This window comes from Balaenoptera acutorostrata, chromosome 3 (assembly GCF_949987535.1).
Source record: "Balaenoptera acutorostrata chromosome 3, mBalAcu1.1, whole genome shotgun sequence".
Classification (NCBI taxonomy): domain Eukaryota; kingdom Metazoa; phylum Chordata; class Mammalia; order Artiodactyla; family Balaenopteridae; genus Balaenoptera; species Balaenoptera acutorostrata.
Window position 1 is genome coordinate 119560489 of NC_080066.1, and position 13158 is coordinate 119573646.

A 13158-nucleotide genomic window follows, 5' to 3' on the forward strand; every position below is an offset into this window, starting at 1 on the left:
AACTTTAGGGAATGGAGAACCTGCTCTTAAAGGGCTCCTGCACAGATCCATTTGCCCTGAGATTCAGCACAAAAACTATAGTTTGAAAAACGCCTAGATCATAAGTGAGGGATGCCCACTTACTGATCTTAAAGCAGCTGCTGGAGAGGCAGGAACCTGTTGGGACTTTCTCTGGGGACAGAAGTGCTGGTGGGCACCATTTTTAAATCTCATTCTAACTTACTGATGAAGGAGTTGCTGGGTGCCATTTTTTGTGTTCTCCCTATAATCTGCTAGCGCCAGTGGGCATGCTCCACCCACCCCACGCTGAAACCAGGCCAGGTGAGTGCCCTGAGTACCTGCCAACACACACACTGTGCATCAGCCATGTTGGAACCGGGTTGGGTGAGTGCACCAAACCCTGTACACCCTATGACACAACTGTGTTGCAGTCAGGCAGGGCAAGTGCCCCAAGTTCCCCCCACCCTGTGCCACAGCAACCATGCCACAACTGTGCTGGGTGAGCAAGAGCACTAAGCCTTGCTCTCTCTGTGTAGCAGCTGTGGCCTTGCTACAGCCAGCAGGTGCACACAGCCCACACAAGGAGCGCCCCTTGAATACCTGACTCTGGTGGCCAGGGGAAATTGTGCTTCTGGGTCCCACAGATCATTTTCTACTCAAGACCACTCCTTCAAGACTTGGAGAGGTGCTGTTTTGCCTAATCCATATAGAAAAACACAAAGAGTCAGGCAAAAGCAGAGAGAAGAATATGTTCCAAAAGAGTTCAAAGTAATGGTCAAAAGATGTTCACCAAATTTGGGAGAAGAATGGATGAACACAGTGAAAACAGCAAAGAGATAGAAAATATAAGAAAGTACCAAACTGAACTGAAAAATATACTTGAAGGGTTCAATAGCAAACTGGATGAAGGAGAAGAATGAATCAGCAAGTTGGAAGAAAAAGCAACAGAAATCACTCAGACAGGGCAGCAAAATGAAGAAAGAATTTTAAAAAGTGAAGATACCCATACAGTACTTGTCTTTCTCTATCTGACTTATCTCACTTAGCATAATGTGCTCAAGGTCTATCCATGTTGTCACAAATGGTAGGATATCCTCTTTTCTCATGGCTGAGTGGTGTTTCATTGTGTATACATACCACATCGTTTTTATCCATTCATCCTCTGATGGGCATTTGGGTTGTTTCCATACCTTGGCTGTTGCGAATACTGCAATAAACATGGAAGTGCATTAAAAAAAAAAAAAAGTGAAGATACCTTAAGGAATATCTGGTACAACATCAGGCAGAATAACATTCACATTATAGGGGTCCCAGAAGGAGAAGAGAGAGAGAAGGGGCCAGAAAAATTATTTGAAGAAATAATGGCTGAAAATTTTCCTAATCTGGAAAAGGACATCCAGGTCCAGGAAACCCAGAGAGTTCCAAATAATATGAACCCAAAGAGAAACACACTAAGACACATGAAAAAAGATAAGAATAAAGAGAGAATCTTAAAAGCAGCAAGAGAAAAGCAAGTTATTACATACAAGGGAAATCCCATAAGGCTACGAGCAGATTTTCCAGCAGAAACTTTAAAAGCCAGAAGAGAGTGGCATGACATAAAAACGTGCTGAAAGGGAAGAATCTCCAGCCAAGAATTCTCCACCTTTAAGGTTATTATTCAGAATTGAAGGAGAAATTAATAGTTTTACAGATAAGCAAAAGCTAAAGGAGTTTACCACGACATCAGCCTTCTATGAAATATTAAAGGGACTTCTGTAAGCTGAAAAGAAAAGCCACTAAATTAATAAAAAGAAAACATATAAAAGTAAAAATCTCACTAGAACAGGTAAATATATAGTAAAGGTAGTGGATCAGTAACTTATAAAGCAAGTATGAAAGTTAAAAGACAAAAGTAGTAAAATTAAGTAAAATTACAATAATTAGTTAAGGAAAGCATAAAATAAAAGATGTAAAAGGTGTCATAAAAATATAAATGTGGGGGGGAGGAGTAAAATGTAAAGCTTTAGGATGTGTTCAAAGTTGTTATCAAGTTAAAAGAAGGTTGCTATATACATAGAATGTTATGTTGAGCCTCATGGTAACCACAAAGAAAAAACTTGTAAACGCACAAAAGAAAACGAGAAAGGAATCTAAAGCTAACACTAAAGAAAGCCAGCAAACCATAAGGGAACAGAGAAAAAAAAGAAGAAAGGAACAGAGAAGAACTACAAAAACATCCATAAAACAATTAAAATGGCAATAAGTGCATACCTATCAATTATTACTTTAAATGTAAATGGACTAAGTTCACCAATCAAAAGATATAGAGTGGCTGAATGGATTAAAAAAAAAACAAGACTCATCTGTATGCTGCCTACAAGAGACTCATTTTATTTTATTTTATTTTATTTTTAATTAATTAATTAATTTATTTATTTTTGGCTGTGTTGGGTCTTCGTTTCTGTGCAAGGGCTTTCTCTAGTTGCAGCAAGCGGGGGCCACTCTTCATCGTGGTGCGCGGGCCTCTCACTATCGCGGCCTCTCTTGTGGAACACAGGCTCCAGACGCACAGGCTCAGTAGTTGTGGCTCACGGGCTCAGTTGCTCCGCGGCATGTGGGATCTTCCCAGACCAGGGCTCGAACCTGTGTCCCCTGCATTGGCAGGCAGATTCTCAACCACTGTGCCACCAGGGAAGCCCAAGAGACTCATTTTAGAAGTAAGGACACACACAGACTGAATGTGAAGGGATGGAAAAAGATATTTCATGCAAATGGAAATGAGAAGAAAGCTGGTATAGCTATACTCATATCAGACAAAATAGCCTTTAAAACAAAGACTGTAATAAAAGACAAAGAAGGGCACTACATAATGATAAAAGGGTCAATCCAAAAAGAAGATATAGCATTTACAAATATATATGCACCCAATATAGGAGCATCAAAATATATAAAACAACTATTAATGGACTTAAAGGGAGAAACTGAAAACAATACAATAAGGAGGGAACTTTAACAGCCCACTTAACAGTAATGGGTAGATTATCCAGACAGAAAACCAATAAGGAAACATTGGTCTTAAATGACACATTAAACCAGATAGACTTAATAGATTTATAAAGAATATTCCATCCAAAAGCAGTAAAATACACATTCTTCTCAAGTGCATATGGAACATTTTGCAGGATAGATCACGTGTTAGGTCACAAAACAAGTCTCAACTTTCATGAAGATTAAAATCCTACCAAACATTATTTCTGACCACAAAGGTGTGAAACTAGAAGTCAATTACAAGAAAAAAACAGGAAAACCATAAAAATGTGGAGATTAAACAACATGCTACTAGACAACCAATGGGTCATGGAAGAAATCAAAGGAGAAATTAAAAAAACACTTAGGGACAAATGAAGACAGAAGTACGGCATAGCAAAATCTATGGTATTCAGCAAAAGGGGTTCTAAGAGGGACTTTTGTAGCACTACAGTCCTGCCACAAGAAACAAGAAAAATCTCAATCTAACTTTACATCTAAAGGAACTAGAAAGAGAAGAAAAAAATGAAGCTGAAAGTTGGTAGAAGGAAGGAAAAAATAATGGATCAGAGTGGAAATAAATTGAGACTAAAAAGACAATAGGAAAGATCAGTGAAACTTAGCTGGTTCCTTGAGAAGATAAGCAGAATTGACAAGCCTTTAGCTAGACTACCCAAGAAAAAAAGAGAGAGGCTTTAAATAAATAAAATAAGAAATGAAAGAGAAGTTACAACTGATACCACAGAAATGCAAAGGATCATAAGAGAATACTATGAACAATTATATGCCAACAAAGTGTACAACCCAGAAGAGAGACAAATTTCTAGAAACATACAATCTACCAAGGCTGAATCATGAAGAAATAGAAAACCTGAATAGACTGATTACTAATAAAGAGATTGAATTGGTAATCAAAAACCGCCCTTACTGGTGAATTTTTCCAAACATTCAAAGAAGATTTAATATCTATCCTTCTCAAACTCTTACAAAAAACTGAAGAGGAGGGAAACCTTCCAAACACATTGTATAAGGCCAGCATTCCCCTGATACCAAAACCAGACAAGCGCACCACAAAAAAAGAAAGAAAGAAAGAAATTACAGACCAATTGTTTTTTGAACATAGACACACATATCCTCAACAAAATATTAGCAAACTGAATTCAACAGTACATTAAAAGGATCATACACCACGATCAAATGGGTTTTATCCTAGGAATGCAAGGATGGTTCAACACCCACAAATCAATCAACATGATGCATCTCATTAATAAAATAAAGGATAAAAATCATATGATCATCTCAATAGATGCAGAAAAAGCATTTGACAGAATTCAACATCCATTTATGAAAAAAACTCTCAACAAAGCAGGTATAGAGGGAACATACCTCAATATAAAAAAGTCATATGACAAACCCAAAACTAACATCATACTCAGTGGTGAAAAGCTGAAAGCTTTTTGCCTAAGATCAGAAAGAAGACAAGGATGCCCAATCTTGTTACTTCTGTTCAACGTAATACGGAAGTCTTAGCCACAGCAATTAGGCAAGGAAAAGAAACAAAAGACATCCATGTTGGAAAGGAAGAAGAAAATCTGTCATTATTTGCAGATGATATGATATTATATATAGAAAACTCTAAAGATACCACCAAAAAACTATTAGAACTAATAACTGAAATCAGTAGTCACAGGATACAAAATCAATATACAGAAATCTGTGGTGTTTCTATGAACTAATAATGAAATATCAGAGAGAGAAATTAAGAAAACAACCCCATTTACAATTGCATCAAAAAGAATTAAAATAGCTAGGAATAAATTTGACCCAGGAAATGAAAGACTTGTACACTGAAAACTATAAGACACTGATGAAAAAAGCTGATGAAGACACAAGTAAATGGAAAGATATTCTGTGCTCATGGAATGGAAGAATTAATATTGTTCAAATGTCCATACTACCCAAAGCAATGTACAGATTCAGTGTAATCATTATCGAAATTCCAATGACATTTTGCACAGAACTAGAGCAGATAATTCCAAAATTTTGTATAGAACCACAAAAGATCCTGAATAGGCAAAATAATCTTGAGAAAGAAGAACAAAACTGGAGGTATCACACTCCCTGATTTCAACCTATACTACAAAATTATAGTAATCATATAGTATAGGCACAGACACACAGATCAATGGAACAGAACTGAGAGCCCAGAAATAAATCTACACATATATGGACAATTAATTTACAACAAAGGAGTCAAGAACACACAATGAAGTAAGGACAGTCTCTTCAATTAAGTGGTATTTGGAAAACTGGACAACCACATGCAAAAGAAGGAAACTAGACCACTGTCTTATACCATACACAGAAAACTAAAAATGGGTTAAAGACTTGAATGTAAAACCTGAAACCATAAACTCTAGGAGAGGGCATGGATGGTAATATCATTGACATTTGTCTTAGCAATGTTTTTATGGCTCTGATTCTGAAGGCAAGGGAAACAGAAGCAAATATAAACAAATGGAACTACTGAAACTATAAAGCTTCTGCACAGCGAAGGACACCATGATCAAAACAAAAAGGTAACCTATTGAATGGGAGAAAATTATATATCTGATAAGGGGTTAATATCCAAAATATATAAAGAATTCATACAACTCAACAACACAAAAACAACATGATTAAAAATGGGCAGAAGATATTAATAGACATTTTTCCAAAGAAGATATACAGGTAGCCCAACAGGCACATGAAAAGATGTTCAACATCACTAATTATTAGGGAAATGCAAATCAAAACCAGTGAGCTATTACCTCACACCTGTTAGAATGGCTATTATCCAGAAGGCAAGAAGTAACAAGTATTGGAGAGGATGTGGAGAAAAGGGAACCCTCTTACACTGTTAGTGAGATTGTAAATTTGTGCAGCCACTATGGAAAACAGTATGGAGGTTCCTCAAAAAATTAAGAATAGAATTATCATGTGATCTGGGTATTCCACTTCTGGGTGTTTACCCAAAGAATATGAAAACACTAATTGGAAAAGATATATGCACTCCTATGTTCATTGCAGCATTATTTACAATTGCTGAAATATGGAAACAACCTAAGTGTGCATCCATGGATGAATGAATAAAGAAGATGTGGTGTATATATATATATATATATATATATATATAGTGATTATATATATATGTGTATATATACACATATATATGTGTGTGTGTGTGGTGTGTGTCTTATACATATACATGCACACACACAATGGACTACTACTCATCCATAAAAAGAATGAAATCTTGTCACTTGTGACAACGTGGATGGATTTTGAGGGTAGTATTCTAGGTGAAATAAGTCAGAAGGAAAAAGACAAATGTCATATGATTTCACTCGTGTGTGGAATTTAAAATGAAACAAAACCAAAATAAATAAACAAACAAATCAAAACCAAAAGAAACTCATAGATACAGAGAACAGATTGTTGGTTACCAGAGGAGAAGGGGGCTTGAGGGGTGAGGAAAAGGGGTGAAGGGGGTCAGCTTTATGGTGATGGTCGGTAGACTTTGGGGGTGGTCAGTTTGTAGTATATACAGATGTTGAATGAGAGTGTTGTACACCTGAAACTTACATAATAAAAAGTATAATGATAAATACTGTTCTTACTTATATGTGGAATCTAAAAAGCAGAACTTACAGAAACATAGAGTAGAATTGTGGTTGCAAGGGCTGGGGCAGGAGAAGAGGAATGGGGAGATGTTTGTCAATGGGTATAAACCTTCATTTATAAGATAAATTCTGGGGCTCTAATGTACAGCATGGTGACTATAATTAACAATACTATATTATATACTTGAAAGTTGTTAAAAGAGTATATCTTAAATGTTATCACCACACAAAAACAATGGTAATTATATGAGGGGATTGAGGTGTTAACTAACCTTATCGTGGTAATCATTTCACAGTATATATGTTTATCATATCATTACACAGCATACCTTAAGCTTATATATGTTATATGTCAATAATATCTCAGTAAAGCTGGAAAACAAACAAAAAACCCAAACCTACCTGGTAGTTCTGCTTTATAGTTATAGATTCTGTCAGTAATTCCTTCTCAAGTGTTCTACAGAGCTGCATAATTCATAGCTAGTCAGCAAGCAGGTAATATGAAAATCTTACATTCTACTTTTTTTCAGGCATGTTCTACTTTTTCTTGGTACATACATATGTGTTTCCTTTTCTTGATATATACATATACATACACATACAACTATTCTATAGTCTGTATTTCTCTATTCTCGATTCTAATTACATATTGAGTTGAATACAATTTCTTGAGATGGGGGAAGTATATATAGTAAGTCACAGAGAGGGTCAATATCCCTATTGCACTTTAGTACATCTTAAAGTATATAACCAGCTTGTATGGAATTGTTATATTTGGAATTTGGGCCTATATTCACTATAAAGAAAAATATTTCTGTAACAAATTATTATTTACTAGGAAAATTAAATGCAGTTAATTTAGTGACAATAGCTCAAAAGGCAAGAAATGCTGTATCAAAGGATTGGAACTGATCTCTCTTTTATTAATAATGAGTGTTGTTAGAGTTTCAAGTTACTAATGCATAATTATTATAAATTATTAATGTATTATATTAATATTATTATTAAAAATTAAGTTGGTTTTCTAATGATTAGATAAAATGAATATGAGGCTAAAATTCTGTTATTTAAGCCTGTAAATATTGAATTGAAAATAATTGAATACTATGTATAGAAATTCAATATTGTTAGGGTGCTTTTGAAAATAGACTTACAAATTGATTTTATTTATTTATTTATTTACTTTTGGCTGCGTTGGGTCTTCAATGCTGTGCATGGGCTTTCTCTAGTTGCAGTGAGTGGGGGCTACTCTTCGTTGTGGTACACGGGCTTCTTATTGCGGTGGCTTCTCTTGTTGTGGAGCACAGGCTGTAGGCACACGGGCTTCAGTAGTTGTGGCACATGGGCTCAGTAGTTGTGGCTCGTGGGCTCTAGAGCACAGGCTCAGTAGTTGCGGCACACGGGCTTAGTTGCTCCGTGGCATGTGGGATCTTCCCGGACCAGGGATCGAACCCATGTCCCCTGCATTGGCAGGCGGATTCTTAACCACTGTGCCACCAGGGAAGTCCCACAAATTGATTTTATAAGGTAAGGCATTTTAATAATTTTTGCCCATTCTACCACTTTTTTTTGCATTAAACTAAAAGTAGAGCAAATACTTTATTTGGATATGTAAAGAGCATTCATTTCTAATAAGAATATATAAAATCACAATTAATTCATATCTACTTTATGGTGTTACTTTTATGTAGCTATTGCAATGTCATGTGACCAAATTATTGCACTTTGCTTTAACTAACCCACTGTTAACTTATATGCTCACTTTTGAAAAACATCAAGAATAGATTTAAAATTTTTCAATAGTGACCAAATTACATTAATAGCAATTGTAACTGAATTAATTTTAAATGTACAGCAACTAAATTGATTTTATATTTTTTCTGTTTCTCTATCTCCTTATAAATAAGAGAGTAAAATCTGCAGTTGAGTTGAAGAAGGAGGAGACCATAACTCCATTAGAGATTAAGGATGACATGCAAAGCAATATGAAAGAGGTGATGTTTCAAAAAACAAAGGAGTTGGAGCATTGGATGGCTGAGCAAAATGAAACTGAGGAACCCGTCTCTGTGAAAGAAAATATAGATACTATCTTAGACAACATGCAGGGCAGATACAGTTCGAGAGACCTGTCTCTCTCTCTCATTGAAACATCTAGACAAGCTGGCATTACTTACGTTGTTTATCCCAAGAAAAAGAAGATGAAACTGAAGAAAGGATTGAGACTCAGTAAACTTACACTTGTGTATGATGAGTTATCCAAGCCTCCAAAAACTCTTAAAAGGTCTTGTTTAATCAACAATTGTTATAGTTTAAGAAATGTATTGTGGTTTGGGCCTTAATTTTATAATTCACTCATTGAAGGATCCTTTTGTGTGTGTATTTCCTGGGCCCATCTCTGGTACCAATTAATTTATCAGTCAGGATCCCAGGAGTAAACAGCACTCTCAATTTAGAATAATTCTAGGAAGGTATAACAAGGGCAATTTACAAAGATGTCAGGGCATAGGGAAACCACAAATGATAGAGTAGTATCCTGGGACTAGAAATAATAGAGCCAATCTCTACCCCTAAGTATGAGAGGACAAAAAGAGGGAGTGATTACTAGAACCTGGAAGAAAGAAATTGTATGGAAAGGATTTCCTTGAAATAAGTAGTGAACTTTGGTCAAAGATCATGGCCAGTGTGAGGCAACCCTTCAGGAGGGGACCAGAGGAATAAATACTTTGACTTCACTCTTTACCTTTTCAGGGCTCCTAATTGGACATATTTGATTAGAAGACAGCAAGGGATCCTGTCTGTAGTCTGTACAGACTAGTACTCCAGGGCAAAGAGCAAGGTAGAGAAGGATAGAGATAAATGTGCAGGTGGAAACGAAACCTATTTGGCACAGATGGTCCTTCTAAGGTGACATTTGACCAGAAATAGTAATTGGGAAGGAGTCAGCCACTCAGAAGGACTGGAAAATGCAGTACCCTTGAGGCTTGCTCTGTGCCTGGAACAGTGGGAGGCGAGAAAGTAGTGTTATTAGAGATACTTGCTGGGGTCTTATCATGTAGAGTCTTGTAGACTGTGGTGAAAAGTTTGATTTGTATTCTAGGTACTAGAGAAAACTCTTGGAGGGAGTGACATGATCTGATTTACATTTGTTTAAAAAAAAAACATGCTAGCTGCCATGTGGAGAATGGATGAGACCAAGAGGAGAAGTAGGGAACTAAGAAGTAATTGTACTCTAGACAGAAGAGATGATGGTGGCTTGCACTAGAGTGTGGAGCAGAGTGGGGAGTGTCACAGAGTAAGGAAAGGGAAGGGTACTGATTTTTCTCACTTTTATTCTCCTACTTTTAGCACGGGTCTTTCTCATAGTACACACTCAGTAAATATTAATGAAATGATGGGGTGTGATTTTTTTTTTTCTTCCGATAGAATGTGTTTATTCTATCTTGTGTGGCTAGTACAGCACTGGCATGCATAAATTCTACTGAATGAAAACTGTGTGGGAAATGGAGAGTTTGAGGAGGATAATCCTAGAAACATACCATTTGAAAGCTTACTACATGTCATCTAATTTGATAGCCTACTAAGTTTGGGATGGAGTCTGGGATGTTTTTTTGTTAACCTGTTGTGGAGTCAAATCTTTCCTTCTTCCTCAAGTTCATGTCCTTGTGAACCATTTAGATGTCATTTCCTTTCTCACATCAAGTTTTAACTCCTCATTTCTCCATTGTATTTCCTCTGGTTGGTGGTAGGGGTGTAAATTAAGCCTGAAGGGAGCACTGACCCTTTATTTCAGTTCTCTACAAAGGCTGCATCTTTAATAACAGTCTTCTGCTTTCATAAACTCACAGAGATTCTTCATATGATCTCAATGAATGAACAGGAGGACTTGGTTTGCATAAAAGTACCATGTAATTTTATTTTGGTAACAGAGAAATAGTAATTTTGTCTGTGGCTGAGTTGATTTATTCATCATAAAAATTATATTTCTGTAATTTAAAAATCACTCTTTTGAATACTAGATCAGAGTCTCATGGAATCCTTCCTGGACAGAAGAAATTTTTGCTCAAAGTTCCACTATATGAACGTCTATTACGGTGTCCCAGTCTACCTTTGTGTTTAAATTTTGACAAATTTGCCCAAAGTAAAGGAAGAATTCCAGAAAATAGTGGTCCTCAAACATGGGCTCTTGACTTGTTCTCTAAGCCTAAACAAAAGAAGACAACCCCAAGAGAGACAGTTGTTAAAATATCTGTTCATGAAGACTTGTCTGAAAGAGTGAAAAAAACACCGAAAATAGAATTGAGTGATTCTTTGGAGTCTGGTCTTCCTCCAGCGGTCATTAGACATTATGAATCCGAAGTGGAGATCTTGACTGAAGAAATAAATAGTAAGAAGAAATATCCTGCATTTTTATATTGTAGGCGTGGAGCTCTTTATAGGAAACTGGGAAAGTTCCAGAGTGCCATGAATGATCTACAGGAAGTAAGTTTTTATTTAATCAAAATAATAATATTAACAATTTATCCTTGCTTATAACTATATATTAACTTTTACTAGAATTTTGAACAATGAATATTTGTATTATACATATGGGATTGTGAAATTATGATTATTGGCATTTTCAAATAATTAACATTAAAAACACTTGATTTTGTCTGTCAGGTTGGGAGGCATCATTTTATACTATACACGTACAAAGCCATTGGGATCAATAATGTTTGAAAATTTATTTGATGGGCTATCTTCCCTTAAATCAATTTAAATTGAATTTATACATTTATTTTCTAGGCTATACTCTTGGAGCCATTGTTTCTCAATGCCTATTGGCACCGACATTTCATTTATCTTTTCCAAGGCAGAATTAATGAAGCTTTGGATGACTTGAATTATATAAATAAATATAATAAAAATAATGCAGGTGGGTTGTCTGTGCAGTTATATTACTTAGATCTTTACCTAAGCTTTGGTCATTTAGCGGTATAAAGATACATAATTCAAGACATATACATCTCCACAAATGGTTGTGACTTCCTAAGTTAAATTTACTCTTGATATCATATATTTAGGACTGTTTGTGATCCTATTGTTTTAAAAATACTTATCATGGTTTGAAATGTTAATGTCCTTGGTATACATTACAATAAATTGGTTCCTTACTGCTCATCCCGTAAGAAGAATATGAACTTACAATTTTTAGTTATAGAAAATAATTTACAAATTTAGTCTGAATTAGAGTTGTAGCGTTCTTAAGACTTCACATTTACGTTTGTGTTTACGTACCATTCTCTAACCAACTTGAATGACTAGACATGGAACTTTTGGGGAATGAGAAAATGTCATATTCATCTTTGTATCTCCAGCACCCACAACATACCCCTAGAATATAACATGAGCTTAATAAATGTTTTTTTAAATTTGTGCTGATCTCTGCTAAAAGTCCATAAGATCTTGTACCATCAAAATATAACTTTTTACTATGAACGTTAAAGGATTATGAAACATTTCAGATATACAAAAAAGAAAAGTTAATTTTTGTTATTTCATATTGAAATTGAAAACACTTTTAACCATAAGTATTTATCCAGGCTTTGAGAACAAATTTTGCATTGTTGAAATAAAAAACAAATCTTAAGTTAAATGGCAAAGAAAGTATAATAGAGATACATTATTCTAAGACTACAGTTTTGGAGGGTGAAGGATTCATCTTTAAAAATTTAGGACTGTAACACTAAATTTTACCTTTTAAAATTTTCTTTAGAGGCATATTTTTCAAGGGCAGAAATTTTCAGAGGAAAAAAAGACAGTACTTTGGCAATTCTAAATTATACTCAAGCAATTAAGTGCAAGCCCATGGATGCTGATATGTATTTCAGGAGGGGTGAGATGTACGAAATAGAAAACAAAGTACTGGCCATTGATGACTTTTCTAAAGTAAGCTGTATCACATATAATTCTGCCATTTATATATTTTAGAGCATGATATTCTCATCCTAATATTACAGCAAATTGTTGAAATTCTTTCATATGTTATATAATCAAAATTAGTTTATTTTAGATTAGGCCCTAGAACATTCGTTACTGGGATTGATATTAACAGTATGTCAATGATTTTTTTGAATGGATGGATTTACATCAGAGTCAGGTGTGGGAGTATTGAGGCAAGAGGCAACTTTGAGGGGGACTTGACTTTTCCAGCTCTCTTCTCTTGGACTATGAAGCAGTGAAAAAAGAAACCTTTGAAGATTGCTTTTTTCTTTCAAACAATGGAGAAAATCATTTTCTGCTTCTTAACTCTTGAGACGTAGCTGATTCTCTTCTGCAGCAAACCTATCTGCTTTAAAAGAAAGCTGTGCTCACTGGCTCATTTATTCATTCATTCATTCATTTACTCACAAATATTTATTGGCTAAGGCACTGTGTAGTGTAATGTAGTGGATAAATCTTGGTGAATAAAACAGACATGCTTCATGCTTACATGGAGCCTATAGTT

General features: G+C 35.3%; 1 protein-coding gene across 1 annotated transcript in view; it reads left to right on the top strand.

The window, feature by feature from the left end:
* The window catches only part of TTC6 (tetratricopeptide repeat domain 6), a 213564-nt gene that overhangs the window by 142425 nt on the left and 57981 nt on the right, over nt 1–13158 (top strand). Inside the window, exons 10-13 of the mRNA XM_057543850.1 lie at nt 8579–8952; nt 10688–11150; nt 11457–11586; nt 12427–12599. Of these exons, the coding sequence (XP_057399833.1) occupies nt 8579–8952; nt 10688–11150; nt 11457–11586; nt 12427–12599 (1140 nt within the window). The remainder of the gene's footprint in view (nt 1–8578; nt 8953–10687; nt 11151–11456; nt 11587–12426; nt 12600–13158) is intronic.